General features: G+C 38.5%; 2 protein-coding genes across 3 annotated transcripts; one reads left to right on the top strand and one right to left on the bottom strand.

Annotated features, from left to right (window-relative positions):
* Positions 1-4,503: 4,503 nt before the first annotated feature.
* Positions 4,504-15,918, top strand: RB195_020202 (uncharacterized protein; the record flags this gene model as incomplete). 2 transcript variants are annotated; one of them, XM_064188409.1, is made up of 11 exons in its annotated part: positions 4,504-4,599; positions 7,174-7,302; positions 7,642-7,744; positions 7,806-7,927; positions 8,055-8,189; positions 8,970-9,120; positions 9,214-9,285; positions 9,381-9,592; positions 11,975-12,083; positions 15,727-15,734; positions 15,802-15,918. In XM_064188409.1, 11 exons carry the CDS (start codon positions 4,504-4,506, stop codon positions 15,916-15,918), a joined length of 1,254 nt encoding a protein of 417 aa, XP_064044289.1. The 2 variants fall into 2 exon arrangements, with proteins under 2 accessions (XP_064044289.1, XP_064044290.1); XM_064188408.1 differs by lacking the exons at positions 15,727-15,734; positions 15,802-15,918 and having other exon boundaries at positions 11,975-12,097.
* A 1,846-nt stretch (positions 15,919-17,764) lies between these two features.
* On the bottom strand, positions 17,765-18,303 carry RB195_020203 (uncharacterized protein; the record flags this gene model as incomplete). Its single annotated transcript, XM_064188410.1, has 2 exons — positions 17,765-17,943; positions 18,195-18,303. 2 exons carry the CDS (start codon positions 18,301-18,303, stop codon positions 17,765-17,767), a joined length of 288 nt encoding a protein of 95 aa, XP_064044291.1.
* Between the last annotated feature and the right edge of the window lie 170 nt (positions 18,304-18,473).

An 18,473-nucleotide genomic window follows, 5' to 3' on the forward strand; every position in this document is an offset into this window, starting at 1 on the left:
TCGGAAATTAGTTCACGCTAACAATGAGTGAGTTCTAGTGACTACGTCACGGTCATTCACTAGGACATAAGCACGGATTGGATTTTTTTATAGTCGAAATGAAAAGCAAAAGCAGTTAGGCTTAAAAAATATCCATAGCTGTCCACAAGTAGAGTTAAGTTCACGGTAACTAAGCAACCGGGATAGAACCCGTAATTCTACAGATTCTACAGATACAGATCTAGAACAATTGCAATTTTTGGCTGAAATTACATATGAAGCAACGTTGGTAATTGTTACTGGACAGATACATATGTAGAAATTATCTTAACGTTTTATTTATTTTCATTTGTACTTCTTTTGAATGATAGGTCATAAGGTCTTGCAAATAAAAGGCCTACAGTACACCTGGACTTCAAGTGAGTAGAGCTGAAAAATTCCAGCGGCAGCGACGCGGTCATATTGATTGAATGCATATTGATTTATAGCGACGAGTAAAAAGGCATGTAGGAGATGCAGAAAAACGACTCTTATAAAAGCTTAGAACCTATAAATATTTTTTATAAGGGCTCAATTTGACACCGTGTGTAACACACAGGAAAAAATAATACTCAAGCTGTTGTAGGATGTTGAACAAAATCTTTGTACTGCAGCATGTTTTCTTTTTCTCAAAAAGAAAAACAGAAACGTGATTTTATTGTAGGCGTGTAAAAGTTCCCCTAGTTGTTCACATTCCTCAATTGCACACCAGAAAAGAAAAGCGAGGTGGAAATAGGCGAGAGGACTGGATAAGTAATAGCCGTGGTTGAAAAATTAACATACCTGATGGTTAATAGAATATTTTTCGAATTTATATCAAGTTAATATAAGGTAATTTTTATGTGAATAAATAAAATATCGGCGTGATTTGACGTTTGTTGTTTTGCCTGTGAGAATTTTTGGAACTTAAGAGTATATGTACATAGTTGTCATCATAGAGTGTACATAGTTGCCGCCACCTAAGTTCGTCTAGGAGACCGCACCGCGCACGCAACGCTCACAGATTTCCTCTGCCTTTTAGGTAATTTCTTTCCCTTTGAAGTGACTGCAGATGAGAGTGCATCACAAACGTATATGTGAACATACTAAATAACGCATACAATAATTAGTGACTTCTTCACCTCAGGATAATTAGTAGGGTCATATGTGATTACTAGGAGGCCTATTCAAGGCATAGACAGATGGCCTGAGGTCGCTCTGCTATTCATTAAAGGCACAATCGTAAATCATTCCTTAATGCACCGCACCCCATCCTACGATGCTCACAAATCCCTCTGAGGAACAAAACAACACCTCATAATACTTTTTTTCCATTAGTTTCATAACAGGAGGCCGGTACATGAATTACTTTCGAATTTGTGCGACTTGTAATTTTCGATGTGAAGAAGAGAAAAATCGAGGACGGAGAAAGCGTTTTGAACGGAGAAAATCTCAAGTGACCACATAAACAAATAAATAAATAACCAATAAATACGTAAAAAGATTTGTTTGGAGTAGCTTGGATCAGCTCTGGTGATTACATCCATCCTGATCTATGTATCAATGTCAGAGCTCCAAGGATGTGTCTTGATTTGCATGGAGACCTACTGTGGCTGGGGATTCATGAATGTTCCCGGGAAGGTCCCAACCATCAAGCTAAGTGGACGAGTTTTCCGAGTAAAAAAGGGGAGGGGAAAACTTCCCCTTCGTGAGAACGAGAGGTTACTCCTTTTTATGCGACCATCGTACGCTTCGCTGACAAAATCTCCACAGTTTGTCTGGACTCGAAACCGTAGGATTGGTTGGACTTTTCTCCTTTTCTTTCTATGGATCCCCCTCAAATTTTGGGTGGATACAACTACGGAAATTATTTGAATTCATGTAGAAATGCTTCAGATAAGTATTTTGGGTTCTTAGTAGGTGGGAAGTAATCTCCGGGTCCACTCTTCTTGAAACCTCTGCATGGCGAACTGAACTGATGTTTTCTTGTTTTTTTTTCTGTTTTTTGTTTTTTTGTTTTTTTTTCTGTGAAACCTTATTTATCGCTTGAAGTATCGACAATCCCGTCTTTATCAAAGCCCCAGAAATGGTTTCAGGTTTCAAATAATCACCTGGGGTAGAATCGTGCACGGAATTGATCCTCGCTTGCATTTTTCTATGTCTATTCTTTTCTATCTTTCCATATTTCTAGTTTTTCACTATGTATTTACTGCATTTATTTGTATTCGTCCTTGCCACTCATCCTTTCTGGCGCGCCATAAGGCGTAGTAAGTAGGTGAGCAAATAAATAAGTAGATAAATAAATAAATAAATAAATAGATGAGGAAATAAATAAAGTTCCACCAAAACCTCGCTGGCAACGCAAGAAAACATAAATCCACTAGGATAATACTACAATGAAGTTATTATAAGTGTTCAATGGTTCTAATTTGTGCTTATTATTGTTATTTACAGAGAAATACATAAAGAATAAGATAATACATGAATAATATGTATAGGTTACAGTAATAAGAAGATATTTACCAAGAGAAAAAAACGAAAAAAATCAAATTATAAATTATAAAATAAAAACAGCAAAAATTATAAAAAACAAAGGGTAAGGATAAAATATAGACGATATGGTTAGGATAACCGATATTTCCTGCTTTTCCTATTTTCATCCAGAATCCATCTAGAAATGGTTGAAGATCCTCGATCACGATCCGAGTTTCTTGGCGGAAGTAAAATCCGGAAAACGAAAACGGATGCGATCCGGACACATTTTGCTTCCTCTCAGCGGATGGATGGACGGATGGATGTCCTTCACTGACCCACCACCGCCACCACCGACGGACGCAGCCACCACCGTTCGGGCTATCGATTGCATTTCAGATACCGCTTCCTAGTGTGGAGGTGTGGAGTCCATGGTTGTTGTCGACGTCGTCGTCCACGGTGTCTAGCGGTGGATTCACATGGGTATTTAACGATTCTATTCCGTTATTTACTTAATTCGCTTTAATATCTTCTTTTTTCGAACGTTTTTTCCCTGGCATTCATGTTGTTTCCATTGTGTTTTTTTCCCCGTAATACTTAATTTACTTTACTTAATTTACGTCAATATCTTAATACTTATGTTTTCCCGACATCCACATTGTTCTTTGAGGTTTTCACCTTTTTTTCCGTTCTCGAATCACATTCACACCTTCATTTCCCGCTTTCCACGCGCTGGCACACGTTTTTTTTTCCTTCTCTTCGCTTCAGCTGTTCAACATCTTATCGTCAAACAGCTCGCAGCGACGTCTTTTTCCCGTTGATTTTTTCCCCTGCTCTGGAAAAGGTGTACGTGGTCGTGGTTTCCGCTGTTTTTTAATTACTTAGTGCTAAGAATTTTATTCTTTTCTTCTTTCTATGTCCTTATAATCGACATAATCCATGCGAAACGAAGTGAGGGGGTTTTTTGTTTCTCTGATGTGGTCTATTTTGAGTTTAATGCACTAAAAAAGAGTTAGAATGTGTTTTAGAGGAACTAGCAATTAATTTTTATGAGAAATTTGACTCAGTTGCTGGGTTTTATAGCTTTTCCAGGACCAATGATCACTTATCAGATATCAATCGGATCGATTCGTTGTTTTTTTAATTCATCTTCTTTCTCTCTTTGATTCAATAGTGTACTTTGATTCAAAATGCAATTACTAACGTTATACTGCTTCTTCATAGGTGTTATAGTTTTTTTTTTCTTTCTCTGAAATTCCCGGAACCTTGTGACGCAAATTTCGAACTGGGGTTTTTTTCATTCAATGAATTGCATATGCTACAAGATTAGAATGATTCCGCCAATACTAGTTTTCAAATTCTTTGCTTTTTTTATCTATACGATGTCGAATTTTACAAAATTCACATAATTTATGTCTTTTGATATAGAATATCTGAGATTTATCATATTTTCCTCTGTTTTGTGGCGTTGCCCGAACCAATCACACATTTTTCCCCTCAATTTTACATAACGCTGTACGTGGGATGTACAATGTAAATAGTTCATTTGATATGATTTTGTGGCAAAATCCAGTGGATTTCATGAACGCGATAATAGTGAAATATTTCAATACAACAGTATTTTTCAACGAGAATACGCGGTTTTAGTGTGTTAGGATGAAAATCCGTAGCGAACTCAACCATATGGATCGATTCGTTCCAATTCAGTGTTTTCATAAGCATTAAAAAGCTGATGATTTAGTCGATTAACAGCTTCTGAGGTTCTTCAGATCTCATTTTTTTTGCTCTTTTCCTTGCTACTTCTGAAAAACCGAATGTGATGATTCCGTATTTTCTGTTTTTGTTTTCCTTCTTAATCTTAGCCACGTTTTTTTTTTCGCATTTCGTATTCGTTTTACACTTTTCCAGCCGCTACACTTTTCGAATTGTAGTGTAGCTGTGCTACATTATATTTCCGAGTTGTCAGCTGGATTTTCGCCGATTTTAATAGCCGTGTTTCAGACCGTTTTAATCGGTGTTCGGTGCTTTGCACTGATGGACCGACTAAGCCCAATATCAACGGATTCTGGGTTCGAGTCATGTTGTTGTCCATCTAGTCCGGCTACCTCATCATCGAACACCAACAATAAGGTAAGCAATGTTTTCTTCTAAAGAATTTTTTTTTGTAACATTCTCGATGCAATTAATTCACCATACCTTTTTTCTTTCTTTTTCCTTCGATGTTTTTTAAAACTATCTTTCAAATGCATACCATATTTCTCCAGTCCTCTTCGATTTCTCGAGTTTCAGAACAATTTAGTATTAAGTTCATCTCTCTTTGCTGTTCGCATGCAAACGTTCATTATTCTAGGCAATTTTTCTAGTTTCTTGTATATCCGTTTCGAGATTTCGAGCAGCACATTATTCTTAAAGCAGCATTACCAGTTCTTTTTGTTTTTCTTGAATACCGCATGGATTTGAATCATGTCAGTTCTCGAACTCTTTTCGTCCTTTTACGAAACTTGTTTCCTATTTGTTACACTGCTAAGAGCGAAATTTGGTCACTTCTCGGAATTTTTCTGAACTTTTTGCCATGTCGTCAGTGCAGGCGTGCTGGTCATTCTTAAGCTCCGCCCATCCCACCGAAGGGGTGCAGCAATTCGAATCAGTTGATAAAACAAGGATGCAAGGGAATGAAAACGATTTTTGCGATGGGGGATTTGTTTGCTAATGAAGTTAGCCGAAGAAAAATGAGGGAGAAATGTCACTTTCCTAATAAGGATAGAATATCAGGAAACAAAAAGAAAGCTAACTAATTAAGGTGACGAGGTAGGACATGATCTACGATGATATGATTGCCGCTGACCTCATGAAAAGTTACCTTCACTATTTAGTTTAAGATACTCCCCATTCCGATTTCATACTTCAAAGTGTAATCTCAAACGATGTCCGTAAAAGTCAGTGCAACCCACAGCGGATTTCTAAGGAAAGACTATTTAGTTGATTTCAAAGTCCGCCCCGTATAAAAGCAGTCATTATTGTTATTTGAATTCAACAATGTTTTCGGCAACTTTTCGCCATCTAAAAGAAATGATTTTACTCTTATAAAAAATAACATCTGTTCAGGTAGAACTTTCCTTTTGGAGAGAGGTAAACACATTGGATTCACGCTTTTTTTTTGATGTTGTAGGAGTAAATGTTCTGGTTGATTCTAGTAAATGTTCTGGTTGCAATCTAATGCTTTACATATCTTTCCGTGTTGAAAAAAAATCGTTGTGATTGAAAACAATCAAAGACTAACATATGACATCCCATCCATAAGATATCCTTGCAGGAATATTCTGAGCTTAGGAGGCAGTTTTTACACTTTCTTGGACGATTGATAGCATAAACAACTAGTCGAACGACAATTTAACGTCGTTTAAGTTTAAAAAAAGAAGTAAACGTTTCAGAAAACGTATGTGAGGTGTATTTGATGCATTTTCTTAGAAATTAGTCCTAATAATCAACCTCTTGGTTTTTTCCAGACTTCGAATTCCTATAAAGCGTGCAATTCCTTAGAGCTTACGCATAATTCCATGCTAGTGCATGATGTTTATTAATCCCTTTCGGGATGCGCCTTCGCGTTTGAGTTCAGTTCAGAATTCTTTGAGGTTTATGAACTTGTGTGCAGCCTTGCAATGACTTGCGGCGGCGAGGCGATATGTTAAATCAGTTTTTTCATCCTCCCAGACAAGTCCTGTACCAATTTATCAAATGTGAACGAATGAAATACTTGGTTGTCACTAGAGCGGTTTCGAACCATCGATCATGTAGTCACAGCTGATTCTCTTCTTGCACGGGTGCGCTACACCCGTCTCCAATTCTGAACTATTGTTCACTGTGTATGCAAATTGAAATGGTGATCATTGCATTCACAAGCATTTGGTCGCTGGTCAGCCTGACGTAAGCGCGGCTATGGAAGCGAGATGGATGGAGCTTGCCTGTGAACGTATGCTGGTGCTATGCTTGCGCTAACCTCTGCTGCGTAGCCCCAGTATGGACAATTTTGCAACACGTGCGACATAAATTTTGCTCTCCTTTCGTGCAACTATTAAGTAAATTATGTTATTAGTTAATTATTATATATATATATATCCATAGCTGATACACTTGTCATAACCGCAACCCCTAAGGATATGTTGAGACAGGCGCTATGTGTTGCTTATGGTATACACCCGTCGTGCACCAGGGCGCCCTTCGCCCCACTCCTCGTCAGACCGCAACAAACTCCTTTATGCTTGTTTTTCTTTTTTCTTCTGTATAATAATCCGTGCTTCTTTTTTTTACTGAGGTCTCCGCCTAATTGCATTCTACACAGAATGTGGACGAACGTGCGACAGAACTTTTGCATTCTTTTGCTGCAACTATGAACTGGATATATTGCACTGCACTTTCTCTCACTTTCCGTCTTTTGACTCTCCCCGTTTTCGGCATTTTTTTAGCTGAATCGTTTCGTGTTATTTAATATCACGCATAATAAGGAACAATAATATTGATTTGAAACTCCTTCCTAATGTCGTTCCAATTAGGAAACTTTACTATTATTTATATAACACAAATCCGTTAGCGTTTTCCGGGGGAACACCCGGTTTTTTTCTCTTTTTTTTTTGCAAACCATTCAATTTCAACGCTTTCCATTGACTGCTAGTAAGATGTAATAAACTAACTTGTGATTTCTTTCAGCTAACCCGTTCGCTATTTGTTCCATCGCTGCCTTCGCCTTCCACTGCCTTGGGCTTACCAGCTGGTGATGCTCACACGGTCATATGTGACTTGACGCCGTCGAGCAGCGAATCGTCACTTTATCGTGAGGTACTGGCTCTTGAATTTATCCTACTTTTCTTCTATTTTCTTCCAAAAGAAATTACACATAAACACACCATTGAATTTGGTCAAATCTCGTTTTTCTAGTGAAATTTCCTAGTTAAACATGAATGTTATAGCTCTTTGATGTGAATATGAACGTTCTTTGCACTCTTCATTTATTTACTACCTATGATATGTATAAGGGATTTTGGAATAACGCGTTCTTTTTTGTTTTTTACGTTCCCAATTACCTAACAATGTTTTTACATTGAAAACACCTCATTATTGTGGTTTCATGCATGAAAAACAATGCGAGATTGAAAAGTTCATTGTTTGCTGTTTTAGGATTCAATTTCTTTGGACTCAGTATCAACTAATTCTCCTAATAATGAATGTCCTAGCTGTTCGACATTCACTCCATCCTGCAGCACTAGTACAGATTCATATGGTTGGTTGATCTCTACTTCACAATTTCCTTACAATGTATTTAATCTTTTTCCTTATATAAGACACTAGTGGACCTTCTCAATCACAATGTGTTGACGGTGGTTCGATACGATATCACTGTTTATGGAATGGTTGTGTGAATATTTATGAGAAAGCCGACGATTTATACGACCACGTCATAGAGGTGTGTTGCTTCCTTCTTTCTCTGATCCTCTTTGATTATTCTACTTCTGTTTGTTTTTAGTTATACCTTTCGTGCTATTTGTGCGTATTGATCTCGTCGATTTTCTCTTTGGAAACCTACATTTTAGCTTCATATAAATCCATTACGTGATCTCACGCCTGAAACATCAAAAACAAAGCAAGAGAAAGAAGATGACGAATCCATCAAGTGTATGTGGGACGATTGCACAATGTTTCTGCGAAGAGGAGATAATGAAAAGAAGGTTAGAAGTTCAGAAATCTTGACCATTTGATTTCGCTTTTTGTTTCCTTTGCTTTTGAGAGAAAGAGGTCCGCCAAATAGTAAGAATAGTGTGATATAAGTGGAAGCAAAATTGACAGTCACGTTCCTGCTTATCTCTAAGTTCCCGCCACTTTCGATTGTCTTTTGTTTTGAATTTGTTATTTCGATAGCCGCAAAAATTTTGAGTAGTGGGACCCGATGGCGAGCATGTAGTGTAGAAGTAGATCAAGGATTGGGTATTTTTAAAATATCACCTTTCCGTGTTATTACTTCTAAATAGAAATTAGAGTATTGGAAGTTGATGCTCTTATTATTGTTATTTAGGTGTTGTATACCAGGTTTCTCACTATATTCTGAGTTGTTGAAGATATTAGAACTAAATATTAGTTTATATTCATTTGTTGAATACAAACTAATATTTAGTATCTTGTGCTGAAATCAACAGCAAACGTTTAACTTGCATAAGTTCATCTTGGCCTGGCCAAAAATTAATTTGCATATGAGTGGAAGGAAACCATGACAATGTTCGATGATGAAAATGTCTCTCTCATCAAATTTTCTTAAAGTCCTAAAGTCAACTTGAAACGTAATCTTCGATCATTGGGTCGACTAGGCGTGCTAAGAGTTCGCGTGACAAGGATTTTGAGAGCTTAAGAGTTCAAATCACAACTTTTATTAGCTCTCCATTAGAACAAAAAGGAGTCCTAGGGTCCGATCGATTTGTTTGATTGTTTCAAAGTCAAAATCAAATCATGTTCAGATTTCCTGGCTTATGGATCATTACCGTACTCGTCATGCTCGCACTGCAAATCCCTTCCATTGTGTTATTGAAGGATGCCAAATGCGATTCTCAACGACGAATAGGCTAGAAGAGCATGTACGAGTTGAGCATATCAATCCTCCTAAGCCAGGTACCGTACTGTTTATCTTGATTGTTTTTCTGATTGTCAAATAGGCGTGATTCATACCATAAGGCACGGCTATTTAATATTTTATTTATTTAGTGAAGGAAACTCCCGTTGTTGTACAAAAGGAGAGCTGTTATGGATGGCGTCCACGATTGTACTACCCAGTTCGTGAGTGATTTTTAATCACCCTTTTTTGTCCATACATCCACGTCTTTCATGTGCATACGTATCTATCTCTGCTCGCTTCAAATCCATGTTTTAAGGACCACGCCCTATGATGTATTGCCCACATTTCGACGAAAAACTGTTGAAATGTGTACGCTTTATGAATAAGCACAGTTTTAAAGTCGCTTTCAATCCGATCGATCCGAATGCTGGAATAAAAGGAGCGAAAAGAAGAAAGAGCATGCATCGCTACGCATACAAAATTGTACCATCAGACACGTTACCAGCAAAACCAGAAAAACAAACCAATGTAAGTACTTTTCTTATCGCATTGCACTTGAAACCGACGATGTGAAGAAAGCGGTGCCATGAATATGCCGCCATCGTATCTTGGCGACAATTCATAGTTCATATCAGCAGAAAAAGTGATTCAAATTTCAAAATGAGGGGCTTTCTTTAAGTGTTTTTTCTTCAAACTGGAGACATTTACATTTTTCTGTCTAACAGTTCTGTTGATGCTAACGTTATCTACGGTTTTTATTGCGGTAGACATAGTTGTTCTGTCCGGTTAATTATAACTACATATGTGAATCCTCTGGATTATGCTTAATGGGCTTGATTTAATAGTTCAATTTCCAAAAGCGAACTTTGGTTTTGGAAACGACTCATATTCAGTAATAAGATATGAATTCTTTCATCAACATCACAAATTAAAGGGTAGATGAGTTAGCAATGTATTGGGTGTCTTCTCTGAGAGATAAATACTATAAATAGTCGTAAGACTGAAAGTTGGATACCCTTAAAGCGTGCAATAATATTGAATTATTGGGACCTTTGAGGTGAATTATATGACAGTGCATTTTCATCAGATTTATTATTTGTACAGAAAAGCATCATCTTAATTTGAAAATGTGGAACTATATAAGTGATTAAAGGTGAAGATCGGCGAAACCACTAGGAAACTGCAGAAATTTTTGATTGCAAGGGCATGAATTAGAAAGAAGTTCGTCTTTGAATTGTTGCAATTTAGCATTTCTGCTTGACTTTTTCTCTGAACAGATAATATCACTATGACCATTTTCTGACTAATAAATAATGTTATCGATATCGATCATATATTATGATACCATCGATCATTGATAAAATTACGATATGAGTATTTACACAAGAGAGGTTTTACGACGTCACTGTTTGTGTATTGTGTGAGGTTGCACACATCAAAACATATAGGCAGGTCAGAAGGACATGAAACACGGTGTAGTTGCGTAAGCTAAAACGCTCCAAGCGACGCGGTGTGATAATGGATGGAGGTGGGACCACCGCGAACTGCTGCGAAGAATGGTGTCAGCAACTGTCCTCACTTGATCCTAACCGCTACGCTCCACCACGAATTCTGTAAGGTTCTGCTCCGTTTAGCGATTATTTTTTTTGCGGAAAAAAATAATGACATGTAGAGGTCATAAGAAATCTTGACATGTAGGGGTCTTTGAATGATTTTTTTTTTACGTTGTAGGAGTTAGTTAAAGGCATCACCCCAGGAATCTAAGGTGGTGCAGATTTCAGGTGTAGTATTCGTATACGGGATGGGAGACTACGGAGAGGGAGGTGATTCCGTCCATTTCTTGCTAATTGCCGTAAAAAAACGGTCCGGAAGATGCGGCGCCGCACAAGACTGGCGCGCTCCAATCGAACCTCTTGTACAAAATGGTGCGCCAAAACGAATAGAAGCCGTATCTTCCGGGCCGTTTTTTACGGCAGTTAGGAAGAAATAGACGGAATCACCCCCTCTCCGTAGTCTCCCATCCTGTATACGAATACTCCACCTGGAATCTGCACCACCTCAGATTCGTGGGGTGATGCCTTTAAAGGGAGCTGATCATGAAATTAGCGGTGTTGGGATCTCTCCACGAATAGATAGGCATAGTAATCCGGGGAAAGGGATAAGAAATAGACCAGGTTGTACCCGAATCCCCTCGTTGCGCGACAGAACCAGAGTAACTTTGTTTTCGTTCATTCTTTTGTTTGCGCAATGCAACTAACAGAACTCAAATATAGTTGGGTTAAAAGGACATGAAGCACGTTGCAGTTGCGTAGACAGCTGCGTACGAAACGGTGGAGAGAGCGGTTGTAATCGAGGCGGGACCTTCGCAAACTCGGTCCTAACCGCTTACGCAACTGCACCGTGCTTCATGTCATTTTGACCCGACTATGTTTGAGTTCCGTTAGTTGGAGTGTGAACGTTGGACAACGATGGAGCTGCTCGTGTTTCTATCGTGTAACATACTTAAGTTGCATCAGAAGGGCTTCACGTTGCTTTCGCTTTACTGCAAGCAGCAGAAGCTCCTCCACCTGCACATTCGCGGACGCTTTGAGGATCGCCATCGTCGTACTGCTCGCAATAAGTTTTATCCTTGGGAACACTGCACGAACCAGGGCTTTTTACATGACTTTTCCTGGAGCGCTACGGAGAGTTGGGCGTGATCACGCTCATATTCATAAACTACACCTCTATCGCTATCGTGCTCGTAGTAACAACTCTAATTTAATGATACACTGCATTTAAATGAGAAGTAAATGCGAAAGTGAATTTTCTTCTGAAAAACCATATTCTTTCTTTTATGGTTCTTTCTGAGATGGGTTTTTTATTCGGTACTGAAATGAAAAAAAAAGAAAAATTTCTTTTTTTTTTCAGAATAGTTCTTACGACATAGAAAGCGTGCGAGGACTCTCAATTTTCGATCTCTTCCCTCCAGTAGTGGGTGGTGCTGTGGGCGAATCAGCAGAGCCTTCAACTAGGAACAGTGATGCTCGATGATAATTCATTGAGCATTTCCTCATTCATTGTTTTGATCAGGCGAATTTAGGATCGCATAATGTCTCAGTTTTATTCGTTTTCTCGTTTATAGATAACAAGTTGATAGGCTCAGGTGTGTTTTTATGGCATGGAATCTCACTGATTGCTCCGAGTCGTAACAAAACCAATTCTTTCCGTGGTCTCTTTCATTAGCTCCTCATCGTATCTCATTTTCGGGTATTATAAACTCCATACATTTCCTTTCGTACTGTTCTCCTGCCTTAAAGTGCTCAGGACTGCCAGTCTATGTGTGTGTTTGTTTGTTTATTTGTTTGTAATTGATCGTAATGTTCTTATTCTAGCAACAATTGTGTTCATATATAGCATCATTTGTGTTGTTATGTTTGTTTTATTCTTGTGATCATCCTTATTCACTATATTTCCTAGTGATTGTGGGATAATTAAAACGAACATCTGGTTTCGTTTCTACGTATGGTTTTAATCGAGATTTAGTAAAAATTGTGCAGTGTATGTTGTGGATTTGGTAATGGATAACGGTGGTGGATAGCAGCGAATCTACTTCACATAGTGGGAAGGATTTCTTGTTCTGTTGCTTGTTGCAACCAAAAAAAAAATATTTTAAGAAATAAGTTAAGTAATGAATTCAAAAAAAGAGAGGTTCTGGGTTCACATACCAAATAGGAGGTTAGAGAGGAGTTCACTTCCGTTTCTATAGATTCCTGTATCTACGTAGTGGTGGGTGTAGAGCAGCTGGTAAGAGGTTCACGGTTGTGGCTGCACGATCGATCAACGGTTCGAAACCGCCCTGAAGCGAATCAGTTTATCCTTTTCATAGTTTGTCAATGTTTATCCCAATGTTAGCGTGCACAGAGGTTTTCCTCCTTACTGCCGAATGAGTTTTTTTCTCGCCTCTACAGGGAGATCAACAGATCCGTTCACCCTGCACGGGCTAATCGCAATGTCCTTATCCACACGTGCATAAGCGTTTTTGTGAACTGATCGATTTCGATTAAATCGAAACTAAAAAAGTTATTTAAAAAAAAACAACAGTACGAAACTTCTGGAACTTTCGAGTCGTGACATATGTATCACTATTGAAGGCATCACCCCACGAATCTGAGGTGGTACGGATTCCGGGTGGAGTATTCGTATACGGGATCGTAGATTATGGAGAGGGGGGTGGTTCCGTCCATTTCTTCCTAATTGCCGTAAAAAGCGGCCCGGAAGATGCGGCGCTGCACAGGACTGGCGCGCTCCAATCTAACTCCTTGTAGAAAATAGAGCGCCGGATTGCTCGAAGCCGTATCTTTCGGGCCGTTTTTTACGGCAATTAGGAAGAAATAGACGGAACCACTCTTTTTTCTATAATCTACGATCCTGTATACGAATACTCCACCTGAAATCCGTACCACCTCAGATTCGTAAGGTGATGTCTTCAACATTGGCGTCTCCTAGGCGCAGTCTACCTGCATATATAGATTCGAATTAAAAGATTTCCAAATCGAAATGTTTTAGAAAGAAAGTCCAATACAATAGTTCAGTAACAATAATGGATAAGTAATTACCCTACTGACGATTTTCTTCGAATCTGACGACAGTTCACTTTTACGGGTTATATTTGAACAAGGAAATAATAGTAAATAATAATGAACTCATTACATACAAAAAACTCTTTAAAAAATTAGTAAATCAAGGAGAATAACCGTTGAAGTGTGCGGTTCGCCGGTGAGTTGCGCTACAGTCAATGGATTAAAATATGGAAGTCGTTCGATAGTTTATGGGAAAAATGGATCTACTATCGATAGGTTGTCGAAAATTTTTCTAGAGCGTGATCCAGATCATGGAACCACCCCCGAATACTATCGCTCTCTTTCTGGAATAATTCTTAAGTATGTAGCTGCTCCGGATCCTGAAGCAGATCAGATGAAGCATGGAATTGCAAGAAAAAAGGCTTCACCACTAATTTGTGAAATTCTTACGATCTACGTTGATCGAGGAAAATTTTTTGTCGAACATTGATAGGAAGATCACTCGTTTTGGCATCTTTCGGATGAGTCCAATTTTCCACTTACCCACTCACTGTTTAGAATTTTTGAGTTCTCCTGGATCTTGTTCATTGTAGTCTCATATTCGCAGAAGCCGATCCAATTATCCATTCTTCTTAGGGGTCCACATAAACAAATTTTTATAGAGCTTTAAAAAATAATAATAACAATAAATATAACTAACAATAGTAAATAACTTTTCATGATTATTCATAAAAAGTCATTTTTAAAGCTCTATAAAAAATCACTATTTTCGTGAATTTTTATAGAGCTTTAAAAATGACTTTTTATGAATAATCTAAAATCTTGTAAGGAATGAAAAACAGAATTAAACCTAGATTCATAAAAAAATAATCTTTTTTTATGAATCTAGGTTTATTTCTGTTTTTCATTCCTTACATTAAACTTGGGTCTCCCATTCAGCGAAAGTCTATTTTTCCAGGATCTATTTAATGCAGCTGCAACTTCCACTACCTTTTTTATTTTTATCTGATTTAATAGGTTTGCTATATCCATAAAAGAAAATTTATAGGAAATTTTCGGCGGTTCCATGAATTTTTTAATGTTATTGTTCTGCTAAAGGCAACTGCGAACTCTTGCTGACACAAGTTGCAACCACGTTGATTAGATCTTTGGGTATCATTTTTTTAAGTTCTTTTTCCTTGCCACAGAAATCTTAGAATTTTTTTTTGGAATCTTCCTAAGGAGTAGTTGCTGCGCACCATTTTTTTCTCGCAACTGATAAAAGTAAAAAGAGAAATGGTTCCCAAGGTTGTGTTTTGCTAAAGTTTGCAGATTATTTTAGCGGAATCATATCTATTAGATTTCGTGTATCTGTAAAGCTGTTCACTGTTTCTATCGTAGGCGATTTATTACGGAAAATTCTTTTTCTTTCACAGAAAAATTCAAAAAAATTAGATAGAATTTTTTTTTACAAGAAAAGGAATTTCTAGCAGAAAAATTTCTTGTGTTTAATGTATCCTGCAAATTATTGTCCTTCATGATCTTCTACGGTATGAGGTTTGTTGGAGATAGTAGTGCCGCCTTTGCTCCAAGTCCATAGTCATCAGAGATTGCAGCTCATTTGTATTCTTTTTATCTGTTAAAGGCATCACTCCACGAATCTGAGGTGTTACGGATTTCAGGTGGAGTATTCTTATAAGGGATCGTAGATTATGGAGCGGAGGGTGATTCCGTCCATTTCTTCCTAATTGCCGTAAAAAACGGCCCGGAAGATACGGCTTCGGGCGTTCTGGCGCACTATTTTCTACAAGGAGTTCGACTGGAGCGCGCCAGCCTTGTGCGGCGCCGCATCTTTCGGGCCGTTTTTTGCGGCAATTAGGAAGAAATGGACGGAATCACCCTCCTCTCCATAATCTACTATCCCTTATAAGAATACTCCACCTGAAATCTGCGCCACCTCAAATTTGTGGGCTGATGCCTTTAATGATTTGCACGTCTGTTTCAGGTGAAACAGCATCTATTCAGATGTGATATTTCATGGAAGTGTGCTTTTTTGAGAGCACACGATCAGAATTTCAAGTGACCGTTTTTTTTTGTCTGTCCATGAGGTTTTCTCTACAGTTTTCCATGTGGGTTTGGATTCTGTAATCTGTTACAAGTAATCTACTACGAACAATAACGAGTAAGATCCTTTAGTTCGTGCTGAGCGGAGATCGAGAGATCAAATATATGGCATGGTATGGGGCAGAAGAGTGCAGAAAAGGTGTCGATCAAATGGATGTAGTTGATCTAATCGATAATAGTCTATGGTGAAGGAAAAATTTGTGGGTTGACTTGTGTTTTTTTTTCATCTAGACTCATGAAGTTACCATAGAATGATAGCTTGACTATGTTTTTAAAAAGTTGATCATAGAATGGTGCTTCAAATCAGCCGAAGCAATCCATTGCCGTTTCTGATAAGTTCGAAAAAAAAACTCGTGAAATTCGTGAAATTAAAGCCGATGAGGGAGTATCACCAAGCTTTCCTCCGAGTCACTAAAATTTCATATTTGCTGAGAATCTTCGATCAGTTGTTCGGTTTAAACCTTACCTACTTTGACTTGAATGCTTTTATCCATTGAATAAAAGTCTCAGTGTAATTTTTGGCAAGGTTGCTTTTTTCCGGAACGAAGCACACTTTGAGAACACAGAGAGATTTGGGCGGGTGTAGCGGAATCGGTAAGAGGTTCGGCTGGTACTGCACGATCGATGGTTCGAAATCGCACTAATTCTTACCAATTTTTTCATCCATCTGAGGTCGATAAATTGGTACCAGATTTGTCCAGGAGGATAAAAACACTGACATCACACCTAGATTCGCTCCTGAAAGTCATTGCAAGACTCCACATGCGTTCCCATATAATACCTTGAACGATCCTGAGATGAAGTCGAATGCGTAAACGCATCCCCATAGGAATTGATCAACGCTCCGTATTTTGTCCTCTAATTTTTTTTTAGCAGCCGAGAAGATGAAAATCCTGTGCTAAATAACTGTTATTGTTATGATTCCCGTTCTTTTTCCGTGCGATTCGAGCGTAATTTACCTTTGAGTCATACAATTCCTTGAACTTATTGACCTACTTGACTTAGTAATCTTGGTAATGCAAGTAAAAAGTATAAAGTAATTAGTAAGGAGTCGTATGATTCCTTAAATACGTACATAAATATAGAGGTCGGATGGCTCTTTGGCACCCACATCGGTTAAATTTGTTTTGTGCAGGTGGTCCAGGAACATATGTGTGTTTCTCACAGGGGTTTATAAATATAATATAATGTTTTGCAGAAGTGTAGCGCTTACGATCCTGCTTCTATTTATGAATCCTTCTCACTCCATTATTAATTATTGGTCTCTGTTTAAGTTTATCTCATTGAATATGGTCGAATTGTTGTTGAATTGGAGTTTCCGATAAGGAAATGGAGCAGAGGACAAGTACGAGGGTCTGCTTTGGTAACCAATGGAACCAAGGGAAAAATTCCGGATGATTTTGCTACTCAAACACATTCTCCATTAGGATTGTGACATTTGAAAAAAAAAAAGAATTTGCTGAAAAAAGATGATCACCGTAAAACTTCTTCCTCTTATGCCATTTCGATATTTCACTACAGGGTGCGTCAAAATTACTGTACTTTTACTTACAATTACTTTAATTACTTAATTAATTACTTACAAAATTACACGGTAAAGTGGTCGTATTAAATGGAAATGGAAGAAAAATGTAAAGAATTAAAATAAAATAACATTTTACAGGTTATGTAGGAATCAGTACGGGACGGATGTGGCGCAGTCGGTTAGAGGTTCGTTGTAGCCACATGGTCGAGGGTTCGAATCTGCCCTAGTGATCACCAAGCCTTTCATCCCTCCGGGGTCGATAAATTGGTACCAGACTTGTCTGGGAGGATAAAAACACTGACTTGACTAATCGACTGGCCCCCGCAAATCATTGTAGAGGCCAACACGCGTTCCAAAACCTCAACGATTATGAATTGCAGTAAAACGCGTTAGCGCATCCCAAGTGGATTAATACGCCAGTGGTTTTATGCTTTTTTATGTAGGAAGCAATTAATTACTACTAGAAGTTTCTCTGTTCAAGGAAATCCGGGCTTTCAGATGGGAAGGAAGTCATCCACGTTGGCACACAGGTAGGGCACATCCTGCTTTTGCCAGATCTTCCGGCGATACTTCGTCACTACACGATTCGTCGATTCGGCGATGGGTTTTTCCACAACGTTTGACTTCAACTCCACTCCAGACTAAGTAATCTAACGAATTCAACTCAGAAGAACACGACAGCCATGGATCTTCAAAGAAACGATTTTTATCGTTCTAGTAAGTATTCATTCCCGATTCTTTTCCGACGATGTGACGCATTGACTGGTCAGAAAATTCCATTAGTGGCGACATTTGGCGGACAGAACGTTCTTGATTTCTACGGTTTCTCTCACGGACTTTCTAGAATAGTACTTGGAGTGACCACGTATCCATGCGTGTCTCGTCCAGAACAATTGTCCTCGTTTTCCAAGTCTTCGTAGCGTCTAATGGTTCGACATACAAGCATTTCTGTTACCGCCAAACGTTGCAGCATAGAACGTGCCCGGAGACCTTCCCGAAGGAGACCGAAGTTCAGCGATGGAACGACAATGACTTGACGGCACGGTCATCCTAAAAATAACCGGATAACCTGTGGAACTAGTTTGTATGCATGACAAATATCAAGGAAAGCACGCAAAATACGATGCATAAAGTCATCAGCTCCCTATCTCGGGAAATCCTGCCGCGCACGCTGTGTATCAGTAATTTTGCAGACGGATCCTGTATTTGCTACAGTAAA

Source organism: Necator americanus, chromosome II (genome assembly GCF_031761385.1).
Source record: "Necator americanus strain Aroian chromosome II, whole genome shotgun sequence".
NCBI lineage: Eukaryota > Metazoa > Nematoda > Chromadorea > Rhabditida > Ancylostomatidae > Necator > Necator americanus.